At 46.0% G+C, this 27,642-nt stretch overlaps 1 protein-coding gene across 1 annotated transcript in view; it reads left to right on the forward strand.

The window, feature by feature from the left end:
* Window positions 1-27,642, forward strand: part of ATOH8 (atonal bHLH transcription factor 8) — a 49,540-nt gene that overhangs the window by 6,489 nt on the left and 15,409 nt on the right. Inside the window, exon 2 of the mRNA XM_051974380.1 lies at window positions 14,445-14,636. Within this exon, the coding sequence (XP_051830340.1) occupies window positions 14,445-14,636 (192 nt within the window). The remainder of the gene's footprint in view (window positions 1-14,444; window positions 14,637-27,642) is intronic.

Consider the following 27,642-nt stretch of genomic DNA (forward strand, 5'->3'; position numbering starts at 1 on the left):
GATTATCCTTGTCTGTAGATGACGAAAATGAGGTCAGTGACCTTCCTACAGTAAGGTTATACGGGAAGTAAGTGATGGAGATGGGTTACAACTTAGGTCTGATTAGGAAGCTAGAGTACTTTCCAAAGTACCAGTACTTTCCAAAAACTGGATGTCCGAGTTTAAAGATGAGGAAACTAAAGTCTGGAGAGAAGTACCCAAAATTCATGCTGATGGTCATACAGCGATCAAATCAATAGAAAAACCAAGACATGATGATGATGGTGACGGTGATGGTGGTGGTGGTGATGGTGATGATGGTGATGGTGGTGAAGATGATGATTTTGGTGGTGGTGATGATGAAGATGGTGATGATGGTGATGATGATGATGATGGTGATGGTGGTGGTGGTGGTGATGGTGGTGATGGTGATGGTGGTGATGGTGGTGAAGATGATGATTTTGGTGGTGGTGATGATGAAGATGGTGATGATGGTGATGATGATGATGATGGTGATGGTGGTGGTGGTGGTGAAGATGATGATCTTGGTGGTGGTGATGATGAAGATGGTGATGATGATGATGATGATTGATATTTTTATAGGATTTTAAGAGTTACAGAGCTATTTATATATACATTATCATTAAGACTTCACAGCCATCCTCTCAATCAGCACTTGTATTCTTGTGGCCATCCGGCAGGTGAAGCAACCAAGGAGTGGAGGAATTAAATCACTGTTCCTTCTGGGGCCACATAGCTAGGAAATGTTGAAGGCAGAATGTGAACACAGGTTTTTTTTGGACAATGTCTCCAGGTCCCCAGAGTCCCAACCTATAATTTTTTCTGTGATCCCCACCCTCTTCTGTACATACTCTGGGTGGAGTTAAATTGGATGAGTTACCCCTACCCAGATGTGCTGGGACACACACACACACACACACACACACATACACAGTGGCCAGCTGCCATGGACTGTTCCTGGCTAGTCTTTTTTTCTTTCCTTGTCATCACATGAGAGGCGGAGTTTGAACACAGACCCTTGAGGACAAATCTAGGACAGCTCTCCATACACTTGTCCCTTTCCTTAAACATATACGTTATCACCAACCCATTTGGTTTATACAAGCATCCCCTCCTCTCCAGTATCCATGCCTTGGTCCTTTACTTTCTCTGTCTTGGTTGATCAGATCCCTTTTCTCATCTCTCCTTCCATTAAGGGCGAAGGATTTGCACATTAAACATAATCGCTGTCGTTTCTGGGGAAACCCCTTTGCCTTCCCTTATATATTTCAAAGCTCTCACACTTACATTTTAATGCTAACAATGAGAGCTGTCCAAAAGTAGAATCAGCTGCTTCGTAGAAGGCGGTGCATCCGTCCTGGCTGGAGTTCTTCAAACAAGGGCTGGATGGCTACTGACCAGAGTACCGTAGATGATCCTAGCACTGATCTGGATTGGACTAGATCCCCTTGAAGTTTCCTTCCAGTTCTGTGGCCTTGACACCCAACCCTTGCTCTGATGTTTATGTAGGGCAGTTGTTTCTCAATTTCCAAACATTTGTTATTGGTCCATCCTTAAACATCTAGATCAGGGGTCCTCAAACTACAGCCTGCGGGCCAGATGCAGCAGCTGAGGACGTTTATCCCCCTCACCCAGGGCTATGAAGTTTCTTTATTTAAAGGCCCACAAAACAAAGTTTTTGTTTTTACTATAATCCTGCCCTCCAACAGTCTGAGGGACAGTGAACTGGCCCCTTATTTAAAAAGTTTGAGGACCCCTGAATCAGGTAAGGGGAGCCCTCACTCTTCTCTAGGACAGTGACTTGAATCCATGGATGGCTTCTAACTCCAAGTCCAATGCACTGAAAACCTGACTCTGTGCAGTCGAGTTGATGAATGAGAATAAGGAATGTATCTGAGCAACAGGGCCTCCCTCCTTGAATGTTTCTTCAGGCAGGAGGTATGACCTTTCCTTTGGGTGTGAGTAGGATGGAGGGTCCTTAACCTTTTCTGTGTCTGGTAAAGCCAATGGACTCCCTTCTTAGAGTAGTGTTTTTTAATGCATAAAATACATAGGACTGCAAAGGAAACTAATGATAATGGAAAAAGGGGGGAAAGAGTTGGATCCCTGATTATGACCTCCTGCCTTAGTGAATCACAGAATCTTGGAGTCGAAAGAGATCCCAGAATTCTTCTAGTCCAATTGAATTTAGATCTGCAAAAGACCCTCTCGACAACATCCCAGATAAGTGGCTGTTTGTTGTGTCTTTGCCTGAAGTCATCTAGCAAGGGAAACTCAATACCTCCCTGGTCAGTCCATCCTACTAAATACTTTTTATTACCTTGTATTAGCCATTATTTGTGTTCAAGTCTTACCCTCTCTCCCAATAGACTTGAGAGTGGAGTTGTAATTCTTTTCATCCTTCATCTTTGTACCTCCCTTGGGACTAACAGGGCTCTGTACAAAGTAAGTGCTCAAACTTGTTGAATTAAATTACAAGTTGTCATTTAAAAGGCTATGAGGGAGCTCTTCTTTTCTCCAAATACCTCCATGTCCAGAGCCCCTGCTATAAAAAGTATGTCATCTCAGAGTAGTGCTATCAATGATCATTATTAATGCTAGATAACATAATTAATGATAATTTAATAATGATAACTATTAACTCTTAAACATTGAATAACATGATCATTAATAGAGATAAATGTAAATTTTTACAGTCGGGTTTAAAAAATCAACTTCACAAGAAAGCTGATCTCAATAGCAGTTTATCCTCAAATGGTTCTCCAACAACAGTGTCCTGTGGCACCCACGGAAGCTAATGTGATATTAGGTCAAATTAAGAAAGCTACAGTTCACAGAACTAGGGAGATAATAGTACCATTGAACTCTGTCCTAGAGTACAGTTCTGGGACTTTGATAAGCTAGTTGGAGAGGCTCCAGAGGAGGGGGGCAGTTGTAGGGCCTCAGAATCATGCTATTTGAGATTGGGTCAAAAGATCTGTGGATGTTTAGCCTGGAGAAAGGAGGAGTCAGGGTGGGGGGTAATGATCAATATGTTCATGGAATTGAAGAGCTCTTATACAGAAGAGGGGTTACATTTGTTTAGTTCAGAGTAACAGGTGTGCTTAATTAAGGAGAAAAACATCTTCTAATAACCGTTCTAGTTCAGTCATGTCCAAGTCTCTGTGACTCTATTTGGGGTTTCTGTGGCAGAAATATTGGAACGAGTTGCCATTTCTTTCTCCAGCTCATTTTGCAGATGAGGAAACCAAGGCAAATAGGGTGAAGTGACTTATCCAGACACAGCTAGTAAGTGTCTGAGACCAGATTTGAATTCAGGAAGACTGATTCCAAGTCCAGAACTCTGTCCATCTACTGTGCCACCTAACTCCTAACAGAGCCATTCATAAGTAGAACGAGCCATAAGAGGGAAGGAGTTCCCCATCTTTGGAGGTTTTCAAAAGCTGGAGACTGGATGACTACTTGTCAAGGGTGATAGAGACCCTTTTTCTAGTACAAGTTGAGTTAGGGAGCTTTTGAAGTCCATTTCAAGACTTGAGAGAGAAATAGATACAGAAAGAAAGAGAGAGAGAGAGAGAGACAGAGAGAGAGAAACAGACAGAGACAGAGAAACAGAGAGACAGAGACAGAGAGACACAGAGACAGACAGCGAGAGACAGAGACAGAGAGACAAGAGAGAGAGAGACAGAGAGACAGAGAGAGAGATACAGACAGAGAGACAGAGAGAGACAGATACAGAGATAGAAATACAAAGACAGACAAATAATCAAAGAGAGAGGAAAACATAGAGACAGAAACAGATAGAGACAGAGAGACAAAGAAACAGAACAATGGAAAGATAGAAACAGAGAGGTAAAGAGAAAGACAGAGAGACAAAAAAAGACTCAGAAACAGAGAAACAGAGACAGAGACAGAGAGAGATTTCTTATGTGTACACACGAGCTCTCTCATTTCTAGCCTCCTATTCAAGCACAAATTCTACAACATCAAACCACCAGCAGAGCAGAGCAGGGGAGGGTGGGGGGCAGATGGAAAGCCAGCAGTGCACACTTAGCAGCCCAGATGCCCAGCCAACAGCCTTCATGGTTGTCAGATTAAGACCATGTATGCCCAGCTGGAGCCATGCCCTGGAGCCATGGTACTACAGACTCTGCAGGGAAAGATTGTATTAGAGGGATGGGGACTGGAAAGGAAGAGGGGCAAGGTAAAGAACTGAGAGGGAGGGGGCTGCTGGGATGGGAACCTCCCCTCCTTTCCCCTTCCTTCTCTCCTCTCTCCTTCTTTTCTCTCCTCTCCCTTCATTTTCTCTCTTCCATCCCCCCATTTATTGCTGTGTTGCTTGGGAAATATTTGTTTAGTATGTGGCTGTTCCAGCTCCCCAGACAGCTTGTGAGATACTTGGAAAGAATGCTGGATTTGCAGTCAAAGACCTTGCTTCTAATTTTGCTTCTGTTACTTCCAGTCTGTGTGATCTTGGACAAGTCACTCTCCCTTTGTTCTTCTGCCTCTTGGTTGGTTGGACAAGGGGTTTGGACTTGAACATATCTGTGGATCCTTCTGGCCAAATCTCCTCCCTGATAGAGACCACATCTCTGGTTCTTTGTGATGTTAGTTAGATAGTACTCATGAGGCAGGGGTCACATGGATTCCATCCCTACAATTCTCTTCCTCCATCTTTTACTCTTCTTCTTGGAGGCTTCTTGACTGGCTCCCACCATTGCCTCCCAAAGGCTGGCTCCCATCATTATCTCCCAAAGACCCTCCCACCATTATCTCCCAAAGGCCGGCTCCCACCATTGCCTCTCAAAGACCGGCTCCCACCAATGTTTCCCAAAGGCCGGCTCCCACCATTACTTCCCAAAGGCTGGCTCCCACCATTACCTTCCAAAGGCTGGCTCCCACCATTACCTTCCAAAGGCTGGCTCCCACCATTACCTTCCAAAGGCCGGCTCCCATCATTATCTCCCAAAGACCCTCCCACCATTACCTCCCAAGGACCCTCCCACCAATGTCTCCCAAAGGTCCAGCATTGGTTGTAAAAGGGGATCTGAGAAAGGAGTATGGTTGAGTATCACACAACCACACCCAACATCTCAAGTAGACCCAGCTTTCAAGCAGAAAATAATGGGTCTGGAGTGTCTTAGAAGCCTCTTCTCTCGGGGTTTCCATGGCGTTGCTCTCATCCCATTTGCATACTGTCCTGCAGTCGTCCTGTGCTGGTTTTTCTATATGCATGCCCACTAATTCTGGCTGTCCCTTCTCCCTCTCTCCTTTCTCACTTAGCCATCTCCTCAGCTCCCATAAGTTCAACGATCATCTCCATATAGATGATTCCCTTACCTACATATCCAAATCTTTTCTCTCTCTTGACCTCCAGCCTCCCATCTCCAACTGACATATCACACCCAACACATCCAAAGGGAACTGGTTATCTTTTCCCTCAAGTCCTCTTCCTTTCCCAATTTTCTCATTGTTTTTGAAGTCACTCCCTCCTTCCCAGTCACCCAAATGTGGCACCTCAGTTCCAATCTGGAATCCTCATCTCTCTTGTCAAAGCTTGTCATTTCTGACTTTACAGCATCTCTCCCATATGTCCCCTTCTGTCCATTCACAGAGCCAGCCCCCCGCTACTCCCCAGTTTAACTGCTTACCACCTGTTGTCTGGACTATTGCAACGGCCTCTAATTGGTCTCCCCGCTCCATTCCATCCTTTATTTAGCTGACAAGGGATTCCTCCAGGGCAGAGATGAGAACATGATCATACCAATGAGCCTCAGAGGCCCTACGACCTCTAGGATCAAAAATAAAGTCTTGATCAGCATTTAAAGTAACCATCACAACGTGGACCTTCCTACGTTTCCCATCCTGCTTTCTTCCCCTGTATACGTTCCGTTACTCGCTGACACTGGTCTTGCGTTCCTCAAGCACTACACTCTGGCTCTTGATGTTATGTCCCTCTGGTGTCCCCCATAGCTGGAACGCTGCCTCTCCTCCCCTCGGCCTCCCGGCTTCCTTCAAGGCTTAGGTCAGACTCCACTTTCTGCCCTTTCCCGGGCCCTCCTCTGCTCCCACCCCATTGCTGGTGCCTTCTCCAATTTCTCCTGAAGTTTGTGCATGTCGACTGCTCCTCGAGGGCAGGATCCTCCTGACGCTCAGTGCTCAGCACAGTGCTTGGCACAAAGTGGCCCAACTCGGTGAAAAGCCAGCAGTGCTCCAGATCCATCTGCCTCTAGGAGGCTAATTTTAAAGTATACACGGACACAGACATATCGACACACCAATGGTAATGAAACTTAGCAAGGATCTTAAATAGTCACCAAGCATAGGGAGGAGAACATTATTACAGGAGACCCCTATATGCAACTCATCTCCGGGAGAAGCCCCTGATCCCAGGTCCCGGAGCCCAGATTCCCCTAGGAGATAATTCTAGGTTCCTCACCTGCCCCAGAGGCTCCTGGGCCTTCCTTCACTTCCCACCTCTCAATGGAGGGACTGTCAGAGCCAGAGAGTCAGAGTAGAAAGGGCCCTCTGGGATCTGACCGGGGATGAACCAGTCTTTCCGTGAGGCAAGATGGCCGTTGTTTGTTATTTGCCCCTCATTCTCGAAGAGGACCATGACATTAGGGAGGGGATGCCATGGCATGCGAGTGCATTGGATTTCAGCGAGGGAGGCTGGGCAAGGTCACCTGACCACAAGGTCTCCTCAGCGGCCGTCTGGGTCCAGCAGCCAGATCCAGATCAGACTGAGCCGTGGAGGGGCCAGCTTCCCTGGGGGTCACCTACTGAGCATGTGTGAAAGCCCCCAAGCCAGAGAGCACGTGTTCTGTGTTCGAGGCCCAAGCCTTCATTGTGAAGATGAGGAGACCAAGGACAGGGCTTTTCCCTAGATTACACTGGCGACTAGTCTGGAGAGAGTAAAGTCAAGGCTCTGCCTTTAAATTCAGGACTCTTTTCACTCCACCATGCTGCTCCATGAAGGGCAAGTCTTTGTTGGTCTTTGTATCCCCATGCTTAGCACTGGTAAAAGAATTTATAATAATAATAATAATAATAATAATAGCATTTCTGTAGAATTATGAGGTTCATTTGACCCTCATCAGAACCCTGAGAGGCAGCTTCTATTATTATCCTCATTTTACACATGAGAAAACTGAGGCTGAGAGAGATTTATGTGACTTGACCAAGGACTCATTGTCTGAGGCAGGATTTGAATCCAGGTCTTGCTGACTTCAAATCCAACACACTCTCCCTCGGGCTCCGCAGCTGCTTCAGAAAGCTTGTCCAATAGATTAGTGATTCTTGGGCCCCTTACCCTCATTAAGAATGAGTGCCCCAAGCAGCTGGGTTTCCCTTACCCAGAATGCTGTTGACCAGGCTCAGGCAGACAGTCTGTCCCTCTTGTTGAGGTCACTGCTTTTCCAGGAGGTATTTCTCAGGACTACAGCTGCTGGTGGGGGGGAGGGAGGGAGGGCCCAGCAAGGATTCCGGCCTGGTCAGGAATCCAAAGGAACCTCCCTCATCCTCCCCCCAGAGCCTGAGACCGGATTCCTCTGGGGATGGGGGGAAGGGGATGAAGGGGCGAATGAAAGGGATCAGATATTTTTCAAAGAGGAGCCACGCTCTTGTAAAGTCAGCTCTTCCACAGGCAGGCAGAAGTTGTGAGAGCAAATGGCAAACAGGAGTTCCTGCTCTGGACCATGGCAGGAGTTCCCAGCCCCCCTTCACCACTTCCCAGCCAGCTGGCCCAGTCCTCACCTGATGCACCAGACCCCTTTCTGCTTCTTTCCCCTTGTTACCCCCCCTCCTCCACAGGGTACTAGCCAGCCCAGACCCCCAGTCTGAGAGCATCTGACTTGTCTTGCCCCAGGGAACATTGCTGTCACAGAGCCAAGGGCTAATAAAAAAAGCTGGATGTTTAAATGAACCTTCTGGAAATTCTTTGGGCCAAGCCTCCCAGAGAAAACAATAAGACAGGGCCGGTTCTCACAGTGCTGCCCTTGCTATCGCTACCTTCCAGCAGCCTCAAGGAGCTGTTGACCAGCTCACCTCCCCTGGTGCCCACTCCTCTCATTTCTTTCTGCCCTCACCTTTCGTTTGTGCCCATCTGGACACAGGGCTGGGCTCTGTGAGCCCCAGAGGGTTCTCAGCTGCTCACTGAGTCCTTCCCCTCCTGGAGGCCTGGTCTGACTTGGCCTAGGGAGCTTGGGAGTGAAGCTGGGGGCTGAAGCACTGTGGCTTCTCACCCCCAGCCTCCGGGACTGGTACCCTTCCTGTGCAGCACGCCTTGTTTGTTTGTGTGAGCTGATAAAGGAGTTTGGAACAGGGAGGGGGGAAGCACCATGTTCCCCTGGATTCTTGCTGGGAACAACCTCAACTCATTGTTCTGCCAACTTTTTTTGGATGGGCCTGAGTGGGAGGGGGTAGCAGGGACCTTGGAATGTCCTGGAGTCGCCTTTTACTTCTGGTGGGTTCTCCTTCTAAGAGGCTGTATGGTATAAAGAGATAAGGTGCTGGCCCTCGAGGCAGGAAGAGCTGTACTCCCTTCCCACTGGTGACATTTCCTGGCTGGGAAACCTGGCATGGAGGACCAAAGCTCACCTCTTCAAGCTTTGGCTTTTTCATCTATACAATGGGGATGAGAATTACTAGAGCACCGCCTTCTCAGAGCAATATTTCGAGACTCAAATGAAATCAGCTTCTTAGGGCCTTTGAGGAGTTTCCTGTCCTAGATTTTAATTCAATTTAGGAAGTATCATTAATCGCCTACCAGGGGGCAGCAAGCACTGTGATAGGTTTTAGGGATTCAAAGATAAAAGTGAAAACCACCCACTTCTACCCTCAAGGAGCTTACATTCTACTGGAGGGAGGCAATGTATAAGTAGATGAGTTTGAGTACCCACTCTCCTGCTTCCTAGTGGTCCGATCTTTGGCAAGTCTTTCTGAGGAAACTGAGTTTCACCTCATTATAAAAGGAGTCAGTTGAACTAGGTAACCCATGAGGCCCCTTCCAACTTCAACTACAAATTTATGATCCTTTAAACTCTGAGAATCTCTGATTCTGAGAGGCAGTGTGGTACAGTGGGAAAGCCCAATAAATTTGCAGCCAGGGTTCAAATACTATTGACTGTGTATGATTGCAAGCAATTCACATAATATCTCTGAGTCTTAGTTTCCTTGTATAAAATGAAAGATTAGATTTGATGTCCTCTAAGGTCTTTTTTCAGCTCTAAATTGATGTGATTCTCTGATTCTGACTGAGAGTAAAAACAACACAAAACCAAGTGTAACTATGAGGTAGTGGTGGTGTGGGTGTGGGGGTTATGTGGATGTGTGTATATGTGTGTGTACTTGGTAAGCTAACTCTAAAGGCCAGTCCCAAAGGAGACTTTATTTCAGTAATGTTTGGATTTCCTTTAGGAACCTTCTGTACCAAACTCTTGGTATCAAAAAGTACTCTGAGCCTGGGTGAAAGGGGACAGCCCCTGCTTACTTAGGGGGAGAATTACTCAACCAGGAGGATGATTGGGACATTGGAATTGACTCAGAAACCATTTGGATATTCCGAAAGATCCTTTCCCCACTCACTTGACACTGTCCACCAGCCTTCCATTATAATAATCTATCTCCTCAGCATTCCCCTTCCTAAATTATACTATAGGAACCTTCAATTGTTTGACATTTGTGACCTTGACAAGTGACTTCACATCCACTAGGTTAATATATTTAAAATACAAACTAATATTCTCTGGAATTTGATTCTCAAATATTCATAAGAAGACACTTGGGAGACAGTTGGGCCAGACAGACATAATGACATGTGCCGTGGCATATAAAATTTGTCTTCTCTCCAAAGCCTTTTCAACCCCTTCATTCAAGGAAGTTTCAGATGAGAAAGTGGGAAGAAAGGATGGGGATCGGGGAATGGACAGGGAACGAGACAACAGAGTATTGGACTGTTTCATGGAATGCATTCTCCTAAAGTGAAATTCAGGACTGGCAAATGTCAAGTCCTGTATGTGGGCTCAAAAAGTCAATTTCCCTAGTAGAACTTGAGAGAAGCATAGATAGTCAGCAGTTGTTCTGAAAGAGAGCTGGGCCCTTTGGTGGACTGAAAGCTCAAAGCATCAGCAAGGTCAAGTTGGTGATATATTAAGAGAGACCTAAATTCCAGGAATAGAGAAGTGATAGATTGACATTGTACTCTGCCCTCATTTAGAGCATTATGTTCAGTTCTGTTTAAGTTCAGAAGTGTTTAAGAAGGAAATTGATTAGCTGGATGGTATCCATTGGCAAGTTAACCCAGAGGATCTGTTGAGGGAACTAGATATGTTTATTCTGGAGGATACAATCCTTGTATTTGAAGGCTCATGTGGAGGGAGGATTAGTTTTCTTATATTTGGCCTCAAAGGGCAGAACCAGGAATAGTGGGTAAAAATTGCAAAATGGCCAACTTGGGCTTGATATCAGGAAAAAATTTCAACAAATTAGAGCCTTCTAATGGTGCAATGGACTGATCTCAGAGGTGGCAACTTCCCTTTCTTTAGAGGTCTTCAAGCAAAGGCTGGGTACAGTAGTAGTAGAGTTGGACAAAATGACCTTTGAGGTTCTTTCCAATTCGAGGATTCGAGCCTTAGTTCTAAGGCTCTTGGGAAGCTCTAATTGGGCTATTCAGTTTTTATGTGTCAACTAGTGGTTTCGATAATGATAATAATAGTATACATTATCAGGGAAAACTGTCCATTTCTACAATATTGTTTGTGGACCTAGGTATTAAAACAGGGGAAACAAAGAAAAAAAATCTAGATTGTTTTTTGAGCCTCAGTTTCCTTATTAGCAAAAATGGTGGGTTGGACTTCGTAATCTCTAAACTTCCAACTCCAGTATTTTACAATCTTAAATTATGAGGATTATGGTCATTTATGTGACTTCCTTTTTTAAAATGCTGATTTATTATGTAACACTACCAATTGACTAATCATTATATGTGACTGATTGACTTTATTGTAAATTTTGTTTACGTGAAATCCTTTCCATCCATCCATTCACCCAGCAAATATTTGAGTGTTTACTCATTTATTGTTTTTGATTTGTTCAGTTTCAGCTGCAAATGACACTTTGTGCCCCACTTAAGGTTTTTTTGGCAAAGGTACTGCAGTACTATTTCCTTTTCTGGCTCATTTTACAAGTGATAAAATTGAAGCAAACAGGGTTAAAGGATGTGGTCAGGATCACACAGCTAATAGATATCTAAGGCTGGATTTGAATTCATGAAGAGGAGTTGGGAAGACGTGTTCAAAACTAGCTTCACTCTAGCTGTGTGATTGTGGATAATCACCTCCTGTTTGCCTGTTTCCTCATATGAAAAAGACGATAATAATAGCACCTACCTTCTAGAGTTGTTAGGATCAAATAAGATATTTATAAAATTCTCTCAGTACAGTCTCTGACAAATAATAAGCATTGTATAAATGTTAGCTATTATTGCCTAGAGCAGTAGTATCAGATTCTAAAGTTAAAGAGCAAGATGATTAGTTGTTCTTCTGTTTTTTTTTTTTTTTGATAAGGCAATTGGTGTTCTTGCCCAGGGTCACATATCTCATATCAAGTGTCAGATGCTGGATTTGAATTCAGGCTCTCCTGAACTCAGATTCTCCTGATTCCAGGGCTCGTACTCTAGCCACTGTGCCATCTAAATGCCCTAAATTGACTAATTGTTCAGCGAGCATACTTTCACTCTCAGGAAACTAAGTGTTGGAATTCAAATGCTACTTTATGGCACTTTAAAAATATATCTTGGTCTGGATTAGTGGAATAAGGATGATCTGAAATAGTTGCATTATTCAGATTCACACTGCATGTTTCCATTGGGTTGGAACCAGTCGCCTCATTTTACATAATTATAAGTTTGAATGGTGTGAGGTCAAATACATTGGATCACTTCAGGGGATTCCTTATTGGAACTAATTGGGACCCAGCTCTATTACACAAATGTCCTTTGTTAACTTGCCAGGATCTCTGTGCAGCTAGGATAGGCCCTTGGACCAGTTCCTGTGCTCTGAGTCCCAGGTTAGTCCTTAAAGGGTCCCAGGGATTTCTCAGATGTAGCGTACACCGAGTGCTCCGTTAGGGAAAAAGTATTTTGTGTGGAAAATTCAAAGTCTTGACTGTACCTGTCTAGGACAACCTAGATTTTCCCATCATCCCTTATTGTAGTAGAGTGAGAGGTAAATAGGCCTCTCTTTTAACAATGATGATAACTAGCTTTTATATTAGGGCTTTTAAGACAGGTTATCTCATTTATGAAGTTAGTCAGTCAATAAACATTTATCAAAGGCCTATTGTATACTAAGCACTGTGCTATACTTTGGAGATACAAAGAGAGGAAAAAGTCCCTGCTCTCAAGAAGCCCATAATTCAATGGGAGAGACAACGTGCACATTATTATGTTCAAACAAGATATATACAGGATAAATAGGAAATAATCAACAGAAGAAAGACAACAGAATTAAGGAGTGGGAAAGACAATGAAATGTGATTTAAAAAAAAAAAAAAAAAAGAGTGCTGACCTGTAATCCAGGAAGTCTGGTTTCATATTCTACCCTTGACACTTACTAGCTATGGAAAAGTCACTTCAATTGTTTGCCTCAGTGAAATGGGGATTTTTAAAAAGCCTTGTAGTACCTGGCTCACTGGAATCTCCCGAGTACCATCAACCAAGCCTGCTTTCCTTTAAAACTCAGCTCAGACACCACCCTTCCCAATTTCCCAGTGCCATCCCAGCTACATTAGTGCCTTATACAATTAATTTGTGTTTGTTTTTTGCATAGGGAGATATCTCAGAGTAGTGGACAGAGTTGGTCGATCTTGGAGATATCTATGAGAACCTGAGTTCAAGTGTCACCTCAACATATATTGGCTGTGTGACCCTAGCAAATCCACTGAATTTCTCATTGCTCTGGCCACACTCTAAGACTCAAAGTATAGAGAAGGTGCTAATCTCCAAGGCGAAGAAGGAAAGGGAAGAAGCATTGATATAGTATCTACTATATTCTAAGAGTTTTATGCAAATATTATCTCATTTGATCCTCACCACAATCCTGGGAGTTAGTGCTGCCATTTTACAGATGAGGAAACTGAGGCAAACAGAGATGAACACACTAGTAAGTTTCCAAGGCTCGATTTCAATCCAGATGTTCTTAACTGCAAGTCCAACACCCTGTGCACTTATCTATATTTTTCCTATAACATTGAAATCACAGTCCCTATCCTCATATTTTGTATATACTTAAATGTCTACACGATTCTCCTTGGAAGCTGGCACTGTATTATTTTTGTCTCTGTAGGTGCTTAATACTCTTTGACTTTTGACTGATTGGACTTTTCCCTGATGGGGTTTCTAGATCCTTCACCATCCTAATCAGTTTCTTCCAGACATTTTCCAGTTTATCAAAAATAACTGATATTTGTTTGGTGCTTTAATGCTGTAAAACATCCAAACTGTAAAGTTTACACTATACAGAGTTCTTTCCATCTGTTATGTCATTTGAGCCTCATAACAACCCTATGATACCTCATATCATATGAGCATATAAATGCGACAGCAGATATTGTCACACAACTGGGACATGTCAAAGGTAAGATTCCTACCCGGGATAGCCTGTCTTCACAGCCGGCTCTCTATCCACGATGCCGTTTCTTTCCCTTAATGTCCTCAGAACGTGGTGACTAAAATTGTGCGTTACACTCCAATACTTGGAGCTCAGCATGGACTATGATTGGACTTCTTGTGACCTAAATCCTCTTCCATTTGGATTACCTGTCAAAGATCTTTCTAAAATCTTCAAATCATTTTCCCACCGGATCCAGGAAGCTCTGTCGGGAGAAGCCCTCCTGCCTAACAATAATCTAGACCTTCTTGCTGAGTTCTCATCAGCTCATTCAATAGTACATTTCCATTAGATTGTAAGCTCTTCGAGTCCTGGGACTGCTTTTTGCCTTTATTTGTATCCTAGGCCATAGGCACTTAACAAATATTTATCGAATTTAGTTGAATACTCTGAATCTAAGCAATGGCCAGACTTTTCTTGCAGTGGGACCTCTGAAGAGCCGAGGGTTTGATCTAGAATCGTTCTCTGAGTCACGCGGCTTCGTCCACTTCATTCTATTTGTCTTCATGGAAAAAGATACCGACCTGAATTCAAATCTCAGCTCTGCTAGGACCAGTCACATTTCTTAGGTCCCATTTTCCCCGTCTATAGGATGAGGTAGCTGCGCCTTCTGACCCAGACTCGATGATTCTAAGTTGTAACCAATGCAAAGATGTTATCCCCATCTTCCCACGGCCCCCTCGTGATCACAAGTCACTATTGTCGCCCAAGCTGTATCTCTCGGCCTTGTATCTGTCACTAGCCCTTGCCCTAAACGTTTTCTGTTGTCCTTTCTAGGTTCCCTGCTATTCTTATGGCCAAAAGTTGTCCAAACTGGCCATCCTGAGGATAGCCTGTAACTATATCCTTTCCCTGGCCAGGCTGGCTGACCTGGACTACAGTGCTGACCACAGTAACATGAGCTTCTCTGAATGTGTGGAACAGTGTACCCGGACCCTGCAGGCAGAAGGCAGGTCCAAGAAGAGGAAGGTAGGTTCTGCATGACATCATGGGGGATGGTTTCATCATGACCTTGTGAGGGAGAAGAGAGGAAGGCTGGCTCATGAGTTTCGAGGGTCTGTTTGGGGAAGTCTTCTCTAACGCTATCATAAGGGGATAGGCCCACAATGTCAAGGGCAGCTGGTAGCTGCTGGAGCTCTGGAAATCAAAGGGTTAAGTCCTCCAGGGCCTGGGAGAAGAGAGGGATATGTGGAATAAAATAGCTCCGGCCATCCACATATAGTAGACACCATGAGACACTACACTTGCCAGAAAGATTACTTTATGGAGAACTCACACATGGCAAGCGCTCCCAAGGTAGTCAGAAAAACTGATACAAATTCTAGAGAACTTTGGAATTGATTGTAAGACATGGGAGACACTGGCACAGACCATCCAGTATGGTGTGCCCTCATCAGAGAAGGTCCTGTGCTCTATGAGCAGAACAGAATTGAATTAGCTCAGAAGAAAAGCAAGATGCGCAAAGTTAGAGAGCCCACCCCAAATGTTCATGGGGACCTGTGGCAGAGCATCCCGAACTCCTATTGGTCTGGTCAGCAACAGTCGGGCACATGGTAATTCAACTCTAGCATTTTGGTGCTCTTCAAGAATGAAGGACAACCACCAAGGAGTGGATTGTTTTGGGTAATGGATGTTAAAAGAAAAGAAAAAATTGGTAAATGGGTCATACATACCCATGGAACTGTTCTAGGTGGGACCATAGTTCTTATAATGAGAGTCCTCTCTCTGGAACATTGAATGTTTAAGTGTGTAACAACACACTGGGCCTCAGTTTTCCCGTCTGTAAAGGGGGGGAGGATCATACCCAATAATTAGTCTGTGATGCTGTGTAATGAAAGAACTATGTTCTTCAATGAGGGTTCTGCCAGGTTGTTGTGCTGTGAGGAGTACTAGCGAGGCGGCGCTCAGTGACAAACTGCAGGTGTTCCTTTTGAGCCTCAGTTTTCTCATCTGTAGAATGAGTCTGGGCTAGAAGATCTTTAGGGTGTCCGCTAGCTGGAGGCATTTTTTTGATTTTACGTGACTGGAATGAGGCTGGCAGAGGGATGCAGACAAATTTTTTCAAGGACAGAATCAATGAGAACATAGGGGATCCCATGCCCCCCACTTGGGTTAGGGACCCTTAAAAATCGGGGCTAGATTCTAGGGATCTCAGAATTGGAAGTGACCTCAAAAGGCTTCCAGTCTTAAAACAGAACTCCCTCTGAGATCTCTCTAACAAAAAATTGGTCCTTTAACCTTTGCCCAAAGCCTCCGTTGAGAGGGAAAAGGATTTCCTCAGCTAGATCATTGCACTTTGGGATACCCCCAATCTCTGGAAGAGTTTGAACAGCCTCTTGACAACTCCCCCAGAGTAGCTATGACATTGGGCAAAGCGGGAGTCTAATCCCTCTCCCTTGTGACAGTTGTTGAAAAGCTTGCCGGGTCAGGGCTTTCCCATGTGCAGGCTGAGGGAAAGGGGGAGGAGAGATGGGGATTCTGAATGCTAGGGAGGCCGCATAGTCAGTCACTCAACAAGCACTTCGTAGGGGCCTACTATGTGCTGGAATGTGCTAAGCGCCCGGGTCCTAAGAAAGCTGCTGTCCAGCGGCCCTCAATTTCACTGGGAGAGGTTCTCTGGGCATGTAAGTCACGGGCAGGTAAACGGGCTCCATCCGGGTCAGAAGGTCTGGCGTCTTGTCCCGACCTCTGCCTTTTACTAGCTCTGTGACCTTAGGCCCATCTCTCCCCATCCCCGACCTCAATTTCCTCATCTGAAAAAGGCTGGACTGGTGATTTAGGGTGTCTTCCAGCCCCGAAGCTGGGCTCCGACCTCCCCTCTGCCCACATACTCCCTCCGCGGGCACACATCCCTTCTTTCCTCGCCTCCACCCCCGTGCCCTCTCGCTTTCTTGGGGATTCACCCCGATTATCCGGGGGTCCAGCCTTCCGGCCCCAGGATGGGGGGGACCCATCTGGGAGCTGTCCGGGAGCTCTGGCCCGTGAAGGGGCGGCAGCAGGGAGGGTCCCCCATGGGGCCGCCTCCGGCCCTTTCCGCGCATCTTTGAGGAACTCCTGCCCCGAGCCCCAAGAAGCGGCTCTTCCTGGGACCCGACCGGCCCAAGCCACGTGGGCGCCGTCGGATGGGCCTGCCGGCCAGTCGCTAATTGCAGTGCGCATTCCGGCCGTTTATTTACCGCGAGACCAATTAGATGAAATCACCATCAAACGAGGTGGGGGGGAGGAGAGAGAGGAAGCCTAGCCCCGGCTGGCTTTCCTCTGGCCGTGTGACACAGGCAAATTAGAGCCGTGATTGATGGCTCCGCGCTGCCGCCGCTGCCGGCCCTCGGTGACAAAGGGAGTCTTGTAAACTCCGAGTGAACCGCCCCGGAGCCGGGCGGCGGGGCGTGGGGGCGGGAGCCCGAGCTGACCCTAGACGCCCCCCCCTCCCATTTTACGGAAATGGACTGGCCCAAGATCCCAGAGCTGGGATTCGAACCGCGAACCTCTGGCTTCCTCATTTGGAGAGCTCCTTGAGGGGAGGCTTCAGGTTTGCCTTCCTTTCTAGCCCTCTTCCCCCCAACGCGGTGCCCGCCTGTGATAAATGCTCGTTGGAGGGACAGCTCAAACTTTCCAGCTCACCAAGCTGCTCCCTGGGAGGATAGGGCGGGCAGAAATGCAATGCGGTGTGGCCTGGACCTCGAGGGAGGAGGACCCGGATCCTCCTGCCTCAGACCCTAGCGGTGTGAGCCTGGCCAAGTCATCTAACCCCTGGGCCTGGATTTCTCATCCCTAAAATGAAGGTTGGGGTTAGAGCCCAGATTCTTAAACTGTGGTTTGGGAGCCCACAGAAGGTCTCATAACTGAGTGTGAAATTATGATTGTAAATGTTTGATTTGTATACCTGTTTTATATGTCCCAGTGCCCCCGGGGCATGTAAAAACTCCTCACCAGAAAAGGGGTCTCAGTGGAGAAAGTTTAAAGAGTCCTGGGTTGGATGAGTCCTCTTGGCTCAGCACCCTATGGCATCTCACCTTGAGGAGTGCCCCTTTTTTCTTCTATTCATACGGCTCCAGACAGCACAGTATAGCGCATGGAGAGCCATCCTTCTTGGGAGAAAGGAAGCCCTGGCTTCAAATCTTGCTTCTGACCCCCACTGACCCTGGGTTTCCATGTGGAACCTACGCCCTCCCCAACTCTATACACTCCCAGTGTTGACAGGATCCCCCATTAGGGCAAAGAAAAAAAAAAATCAACCAATAAGCATTTGCTAAGTTCCTACTATGTTAAGGCACTTGTTAATGAAATCACAGGCTAAGCTTTTAAAAACAAAACAAAATTTGTGTTAGGAACTGTACCACTCTCTTGAAGGTTCTGTTTTTCACTGAGGATATATAGTATGTAAAGCTATGCACGTGATTACCTGATGATAGAAGAGATACTGATAATAACTAGCCAGGGAGAGAGAATGATAGATGGGTGGATGGAGAGATAGATAGATGGACAAACAGATAGATGCATATCTAAATGAGCAGGTGGATGGATGGATGGATAGATAGATGAATAGACGATGGATGGACAGATGGATGGATACATAGATAGATAGACAAATGGATGAATATCTAAATGAACAGATGGATGGATGGATAGATAGATGAATAGACAGACATGGATAGATAAATGGATGGATGGACAGATGGATAGATATATAGATAGATAAACAGACAGACAAATGGATGAATATCTAAATGAACAGATAGATGAACAGACAGATGAATGGATGGATAGATAGATGAATAGACAGACATGGATGGATAAATGGATGGATGGACAGATGGACAGATACATAAATGGATAGATGGATGAACAGACAGACAAATGAGATTGACAAGTGAATAGGTACATAGGTGAACAGATAGATGAATAGATAGACAAAGATGGAAGGATGGATGAATGTACTACTTGAGTCAGACAGCAGAATGCTTAAGGCTAATCATCTATTCGATGTGAGATAATGGCTCTATATACATATATTTAGATGAGATGGTGATATGATGGCTCTCCTCACCATGGCTGCTTGCTGAATGTGTGGTGGTGAGGTAATTGTAGGCAAGGATTGGAGGGCTTAGGGAGACAGTCAGTCGCTCTGCCGAAGGATGAGGAGGAAAGAGAATTCAGGCTCTGGACTCCAGAGTCCAGGATTAATCTTTGGTAAGCCCGGTGGCAGCTTACTGGCCTCCTTCACTTCTCCCCCTAAAGACCAAGGACTTTGATTGATCCTGACTCTGACTGATCCTGAGGCCCTCCAGAGAGCTAGTCCAGATAGTATAGGTGGATAAATAAATGGACAGATGGAGAAAGCTAGTTGTTGTCTAAGAGTTTTGGAGGCAGTAGGCAGATGGATGTCTCTTAAGCCCAAACAGAGAAGAGGAAAGGGCAGAGCCATGGTGCTCTCCATTTATATGGACTATCTTCTCCAACCCCCTCATGCCTATTCCTATATTCCACTCGATTCCCATATTCTACATTTACTGGGGAACCTTGGGCAAGTTACTTCCCCCAGCCTCAGTTTTTCTAAATGTAAAATGGAGTTACAAATACTCTCACACCAGACCGTAACCTCAAGTCCACTAACTGAAAATATAGCATCGTTTTGTTATCTTCCTCCTCTCGTTGCCTTGTGAAACCATTCTGAAAACTGTGGCACTCTATATTAAGTGTGAATTGCCATTTTGTTCTCAATTGAATAGATGTTCAGATCCAGTTGAGATAATCCTATGTTCTTATGACCAGTACCGAGTGAGCAGGTGTCCCCAGAGATGTCCCTAATAATCCGACTCTAGCTCTTCCCTGTAGACACTGAAGTTCTGTGCCTTGCCCTGTAAATGACCATGTTCAAAGCTTTACTTGGAGCTACAACAATTCACAGGGTATCCCCCACCGTTTACCAGGTTGGGCCCATAGACTTCAACTACAGAGTACTCCATGACACTCTGTCATGTAGGACTCACTGTCCTGCATACACCAAGTTACTTTTCATGGGGTGAGGGAAGAAATGCAAGTTGGGGGACTTTGTATTTCTGTAGTTGAGGGTCTCAGCCTGGGGGTATGGACAAAGGGAGAGAACAGTCTCATCTTCCATCAATGTGTCCTGCCTTTCTGCTTTCACTTGCCTTAGACATCATTTTCAGGAAGTCCGATTCTGACATTGCTTAAAAGTAAGAAATACAAAAGTCAGTCAGCAAGTCAGACATTTATTAAGCACCTACTATATGCAAAATACTGCACTAAGTTCTGAGAATTCAAAAAAAAAGGCAAAATATTTGATTTCCACCTTCTCCATCAAGAAGAATGATTTTCCATCTGGAAAGGACACATGGGATCTAGAAATATGGGATCTGGAGACAGCTCGGTGAATAATGAACTGGCCCTGGAGTCTGGCTTTAGACAGAGCTGTGTGACCCTGGGCAAGTCACTTCACTCTGTTTGCTTTAGTTTCCTCACCTTAAAATGAGCTAGAGAAGAAAATGGCTAAACCATTTCAGTATCTTTGCCCCCAAAAAACCCAAATGGGGTCACAGAGAGTTAGATATGATGAAACAACTCAATAACAGCAAAGAGTAGGATAAATATGGCTTTGAGACAATTGAGCAATAATAGGTTAGATCTTTGAAAGACAGCACCTACTATGTAATTGCTTTAAAGAAGACCCAGGGTCCTAGAAAAACCTGTGGGTGTGATCACAGAATTGCTAAGAAATCCCTGAAAACAGAAACAGTTTGGAAAGCCTGAAGGGAGAAAAGATGTTCCCATTTTTAAAAGTATGCAAGAGGTGGGGGGCATCTGGAAACTAGAGGCAAGTAAGTTTGATTTTACTCCCTGGGGTGGCATTGAAAATAGATCGATGATTAAACAGGAGATCATAAAAAAAAGTTATGTCAAATTAACCCAATTAATAATAAACCCATGCTCAGTAAATTATGTCTGGTTCTTCTTGACCTGTTTGGAGTCTTCTTGGCAAAGACACTGGAATGGTTCCCCATTTCCTTTTCCAGTTCATTTTCCGGATGAGCAAATTGAGACTTAGGTTAAGTGACTTGCCCAGGGTCATCCATCCGGTAAGTGTCTGAGGCTGTATTTGAACTCAGGTCCTCCCAACTCCAGGCCTGATCTCTATCCACCATGCCCGCAGCTGCCCGTAGATGTGGGATTTTTTAATTCTCTGAACCCAAATGATTTTGACAGACTGGAATGCTGGGTAGAAGCCAGAAGGCAGAAGGCAGCAGAACTACAGTAATTCCTGTTTTGGGGGTTCAGAAGGAAAATCAGTTGCACAAGAACAGGCTTGGAAAAGGCCCAGTCTGACAGCAGTTCCCTTGAAAGGGACTGGGCTTTCTTTGTTGTTGAAAGCCAAGAGTGTGCTCCAGCTACTCAAAACCTCCTGTGAGCTCAAGTTGTATTCCCAGAAGCATGGCGGCCACCCTATGGAGGCCACATTGGAGCAGCCCGACCTCATGTCGCATCCTTAAGTTGGAGTGTCTTATTTTAAAAGAAAAATGAAATCACCCGTTGTAAAACTTCATATTGAGCCCGATACAGCCCCTGCAGCTTGTTTAATAACGAGTTAGAGTTTAATTAGAGTTGTTAATGAATTCCAATGAATAAAACAGGATCCCTTTCCTTTTCCTCCCATGGCTCTCTGGCTACTTTGCCCTTCCCCCTCTCCCCAACCAGAGCAGAAGTGACCCCTTATAACTAATATGTATAATCAGACCACAGAAAAAGAAGAAAACAAGGGCCCCCGTAGGGAGCCGGGAGAGGAGGGGGGGCTTTCCAGAGCTGCTGCTCTCTTTGGAATGGCTCCTGACTGCCAGGAGGAATTTCCCTAGGAAGCCAGGCCCTGAGGCAGAGTTTCCAAGGGCTCAGGTCCCTGCTAATCCTTCCCTATCCCCACATGAAAAATAAACATGCCCCATGAGTTAGTACCCTCCCAGGCCTCTGGGCACATGTCCATCTGCCCCCTGGGGGAGGCCGATTCTGAGAACTCTTACATAGCTTATATTGAGGGTCATAAGACTGAAAGCTGGAAAGAGTTCCAGGAGATTATTTGGTCCTCTGATTCCTAGCCTTGTCCTTTTATAGGGGTTATGCCGTCTCCCCATTGGACCCCACGGCCTCTCCGCTAGAATGGATAGAGTATTTAGATGGACACTTTGGGGAAGTGGAAAAGAGCCTGAAATTTCCCCTGAGCTGAGTCCTGAGATTTGAGTTCAGACCCGGGCTTTGCAGATTATTATCTGTGTGGTCTTGGCCAAGTCACTCTACTTCAGGGCCTCAGTTTCCCCATCTGTGAAGTGAACGGTGGGTCTCAGTGAGCCATGAGGTCCTTTTCAGCTCATTCAGAGGGTGTTGAGTATAAGAGGAGTAAAAACAGATCTGAAGTCACGGGACTCCCTGATTTAGAATTAGGGAAGGATCATACGTGCATCTTAGATTGGACATTTGAGTCCAGTCCTTATTTTTCAGAGAAGGAAACTGAGGCACAGAACAGTTAAGCCATTTGCCCAAAGTCAGTGTTTGAGGTAGGATCTGAATTCAGGTCTTGCAGATTCCAAGTTCATCAACCTCATTCTTGAAGTCTAATCCTCCTCATAGTTCAGTTAAACAGATGCCCAGAGAGGGGGAGGGGACACATGCTTTTGCGGATCTCCAAGACCCTCCGCAGACTGAAGCCATTCTCCCTTTTCAGCCCACCCCTTCTCACCCCCCTTTTTGGACCAGCCAAACTGGGCTTTCTCACCTTCATGGCTCAGTCTGATCCTGCCAGAAATTCCCTCCCCTGCCTTGCCTTTTGAATACTCACTCAGGCTTTAAGGCTCAACTCAGAGTCTTTCTTGATCCCTGATTTGACTTATAATCTTTACCTCCAGCTCCCTCAATAGTTCTCGTTTGCTTCCCCAAAGCATTTTTCTTTGGTTTTTTTTTTGTCCTGTTGATTATAGCTAGCTATAGATGCATGCTATCTTCTGCTATTTATTATAATAGCATGTCTATTGTCTAATATATTATCTAATAGATAATAAACCCTATGAGGCAGCCTCATACAGCCCTCTCCCTACCACCCTATATTTAATATGGATAGGGAAGGTTCTAGATCTGAGTTTTCATTGGTGGAGGGAGTCCTTGAATGAGGAAACTCCGTCTCCCTCTCCAGACTGACATCTCTGCAGCCATAGTCTTAGAGAACGTTGAACATTTTGAGAATTTCGGTGACTGACTGGCCCACAGTCACACAGCCTCTTTGTTTCAGGGGTTGGATTTGAACCCAGGACTTCTTGGTGGCAAGCCCAGCTCTCTATCTGCTATATATCTCTGCCTCTGTACACACAGTAGGAGGAGAAGGGAATAAATATTTACAAAATGCCTACTTTCGTTTGGGCACTTCACTAAGTTCTGAGAGTTCAGATACAACAGGGAGACTACCCTCAAGGATCTTTCATTCTACAGGTGGATAAAAAATAAATGTCAGGTAATTGGGGGAGGAGGGAAATGAGGATGAAGGCAGAACAGCCTGTAAGGGAGGGGGATCAGGAAAGATGTAGAAGGTGCTTCAGCAGAGCCATAAAAATAACGAGAGTCTAAGAAGAGGCAACGAACTAGGAAGGGTGTCGGATGCTTGGAGGGGAGCCGTTGCAAAGATTTCAGGACCGGAAGTTTAAGGCAGAAAGAAGGCCAGTCTATTTGGACCAGACAGTATGTGAAGGGCTATAATGGGTAATCAGGGTATTGTATCAGCGGCAAGGTGGAAGGGAAAGAGTGTGGGACTGGGGCGACCCAGAAGACTAGGGTCTTAGTTGCTGCCAATCCACTGGGTGACCCCGAGCTGATCCCTTCTTTTCCCCAGCCCCTGGTCTTTGTCCAATGAGGGGGCTCCGGACTAGGTGATTTCTAAGCTTTTTTCCCGCTTTGGCATCCACTGACCCAATTCCATAATCATGCTGGGAAGGCTGTGCCATATAACCGACCTTGGGCCTCCTCCCCCCACAGAGCAGACAAGGCTCTAAGTGAGAAGGCTGTGCTTCTTTTTCCCAATCCCTTTCTTCTAATCCTACCCCCCTTCAACTTCTGCCTGAATGACTCAGATCCTTGCCCTGACCCCATTCTTCCCTCTGGCTTTCGTGGGAGACCCAGATCTGGAGGATTACAGGGTGGGCAGGGCTGGTGGGAAAGGACGTTTGCTTGGGTGGCAAGGCTCACAGCACCCCCCCCCCATTGCCTGGGAACAGTCTAGTTCCCAAATTTATGGAAGATAGAGCTCTTTCCCTCCTCCTTCTCACTTTTTTTTCTTCTTTCCCTCCCCCTCCTTTTCCTCCTCCTCTCCCACTCCTTCCCTTGCTCCTTTCTTCTCTTCTCCTCCCTCTTCTTTATTTCCTTTCCCTCCCCTGCCTCAATTTTCTTACCCCCCCATATCCTTCTTCTCCTCCTCTTCCACTGCTTCTCTCCCTCCCTCCCTTTTCCTCCCCCCTTCCCTTCTTCCTCTCCCTCTTACTCTCTCTTCCAGACAATTTGTCTTAGATGTCCAAGTCTGTGAAGTCTGTCCATATTGGGGGAGTGAGAACAAACAAATACCAAATTATCTTCTGAGCATAACAATGGATGCAATTTCTCTTTCCTGGCATTCGATGACATCGCCATTTGCCACCAGCTGTTTGTCTGAAGGCAAAGGCTTCAGCTGCTGTTTCTCCTTTCATATATGACACTGTTCACTGGAGATCTTGGATCATAAGAACAGCTTGAATTTCTAGGGCAGATTATTCTGCTCATCACAGTCTGGTGGTAAATATTCTTTCCCCTGATTTTGTCAATAACGGTTAAAGAAGGTCACAACTGAGGTTTTTGAGAGTTTGAGGAACTGGCCCACAAGAGGTAGGGATTGTGGAACAGTGGAAAATGCACTGAATTTGCAGCCAGAAACCCTGACTGCTGTTGACTATAGGACCTTAAAGAAGTCTTTAAAGTTAAAGAAGGCCCATTTTTGGGGCCTCAGTTTCCTTATCTGTAAGATGAGGGATGGCGTTAGGTGGCCTCTGAGGACCCTTCCAAATTTAGATTTTATGGTCAGATGACATCCCAGCTCCTTTTTAGCTTGAAATCTATGAAAGTCACACCAGAAGGGAGTGGCGAGATTGAGGTCCACGGGATATAGAGTTAAAACTGGAGTTGAAAGGTCATCAGATCCAGGTTCGATTGTCTTGGATAGTGGCCCAGAAAGGGCAAATCATTTACCTCCTTGTCACAAAACTAATAAGTAGCAGAACTAACATTTGAACTCAGAGCTTTTGACTTCCAACCATAATGCTTTTCCTACTCTGTAATGCTCCCTCAGGTTTCCATTGTACATTTCTAATCTGTTCCACTGAATGTATTCATCATTTTAAAGGAAATTTGGGTTTAGGGGAAGCTATTTTTCCATTCTTCTTTTCAAAACCCCTCCTGCCTACGCCCCTTTTCATATGAATGGATGTGCCTAATTGAGAGAATCAGACAGAGACAATGGGAGAGAGGGACAGGAGACAGAAAGAGATGGAGAGAGAGGAGAAAGAGACATCCAGAAAGACAGAGACAGAGACACACACACACACACACACACACACACATAGAAACAGATACAAGAGGAAGGAGAGGAGAAGGAGAAATAGAAGGAGGAGGAGGAGGAGGAGGAGGAGAAATAAAATGTTGAAAGAAAAGAAGAGAAAGAAGAGAAGATGATGCTTGACAAGAAAAAGAGAGACAGAGAGAGACGAGGAGGAGGAGATGATATTGAGAAGAAAAAGAAAGACAGAGAGACAGAGATAGAGACAAGAAGGAGGAGGAGCAGGAGAGGAGGAGGAGGAGGAGGTGATGTTGAGAAGAAAAAGAGACAGAGATAGAGACAAGGAGGAGGAGGAGGAATGATGTTGAGAAGAGGAAGAGGAGGAGGAGGAAACGGAGGAGAAGGGGAGGAGAGGAGAGGAACGTGCTGAAGAGTTCCCACTCAGAAAACAACAAACATCATAACAAACCACATGATACACACAGTGATTAACCGACACAAGGGATCCAAGAAATACAGACATGCTTAGTGAAATGCACACCCGCCGCTTTGAAATGTTCCCGATCCCCGCAGTTCTGTAGCTGCTCACAGCGAGGCAAGCCAGCACGCAGAAGACTTTCCGCCTCCAGCTTTTAAAAGGACCCCAGAATACACATGGCGGCCAAGAGCCCTCAGACCTGGGCCCCATTGTCCCATCTGCCTCTGCCTCCTGCTTCTGCCTTCTTTCCCCTCCCCTCAGCCTCTGACCCCTTTGTGACACGTAGAAACCCAAAACCAGAGGTCACCCCCATCTGGGCCTTCATTTTCAGAGTAGGAAACTAGGGTCCAAGGGAGCTTGGTTTGTCTAAGGTCACTTCCGTTTGGTTTTGTGTCTTTCTAATGCATTTATCGTGTAATAATATACATTAATTGCACCAAGGCAGCAAGGGGACCGGGCTTCGTCCCCCTTCTGACCCAAACTCGCCCAGGGTCGAGTCACTTAAAACTTTTCGGAGAGCCAGGAGACTCTCTCCTAGTGTAGACATGGGTTGCCCTCAGTTGGCAGAGCTGGGGATTGGTGTTACTTGTGTTTCCTTGTGAGGGCTGGGTCTGTGTCTTTAGACGACATAACTCTCCCAGTGTGTCTTCTCTAAACTCTGTGGCTCCCTCCACAAGTGTGCTGTAGACGTAGGGAACTCTCTGTATGACCAGTCCCCCTCACAAGTCTTCAAGGGTTACCTAGACCAGGGGGCGATCTGGCCAACAGAGTTTGAACCCCTGTTTTCTTCCTTACTGTCCTATTGCTCTGCCCTGCGTAGGTACCTCATCTTTCTTCATATCTTTATAGATGCCTTGGGGGGGGTCAAAAAAACAACCCTCATTATTCTCCCTCCCCATCTTCCCCATTTCTCATTTTCTTAAATTCTCTGTGCCTCAGTTTCCCCTTTCTAAAAGTAGATGCCTGGATTTGATCTCTTGATTCCCTTCAAATCTCTATATGCAGAGTACAATCCCTGGCATGGATTTAGTGCTTAATAAAGCTTCTCTCTCATTCTCAGTCCCTGTCTCTTTCCTTTCCCTCCCCTCTTTCCCTATCTCTCTCCCTCCCTCCCTCCATTCATCCAGAGTTCTTCCAGTCATCCGGGTGGGAAACTTTGGCTGCAGCCTTTCCCTTTCTCTCACCCTGCCCGAGGCCCATAACCGATCAACTGCCGACTCTCCCAGTAGAGTGGAGACTGCTTGAAGGCAGGAGCTTTTTGCTTCTGCTTCTTCCTTTCTAATAGACAATAAATAAGCTTAATAATAATAATAATAAGCTTAATAAAAGCATTTGGCACTGACTCGGGTAAATCGAAGTGAGCAGAGCAGGAATCAAAATCCAGTTTCTGGGCTCCCAGTCCAGTGGCCTTTTCCCATAAACCCCTCTGGCTCCCCCCCCCCCAGGTCCCCCTCTAGTTCTCCCGAGAAGCAACTCCTTTATTAGCCCAACCGTACCGAGCTGTCCCAACGCCGAAGCCTCTGGAACCCCCCCTCCCCACGCCCCGCAGGGCTACACTGTGGAGAAACATGCGAGCTTTGATGAAAGCCGTTCAGCCCGGAGCATGGCGGGGGTGTGGGGGCCCCCACCAGCGTTGGAGCCATCCCTGACTCCGGCTGGAGGGGGGGGGCGGAGGGAGACAATAGGGCGGGTGTCTTAAAGCCCCCAGTAAACCCCTCCCCATTCCTCCGGAGCAGCCCTGCCAGAAGCGGCCTTGCATCTGGCGGCAGCTGGGGCGCCGGCCTGCTTCTCATTTGGGCCCCTTTTGGTTTCGATTAGTTGTTGTGTTAGTCAGTAACGCAGTGGAGTCCATGGGAGCTGAGCTGGAGCACAGGGTTTTTTCCCCTTCTCTCTCCCCCTCCCCTCCGCCTGTCTCTCCCCCTCCC

The sequence above is a fragment of the Antechinus flavipes genome, chromosome 2, assembly GCF_016432865.1.
Source record: "Antechinus flavipes isolate AdamAnt ecotype Samford, QLD, Australia chromosome 2, AdamAnt_v2, whole genome shotgun sequence".
Taxonomy (NCBI): Eukaryota; Metazoa; Chordata; class Mammalia; order Dasyuromorphia; family Dasyuridae; genus Antechinus; species Antechinus flavipes.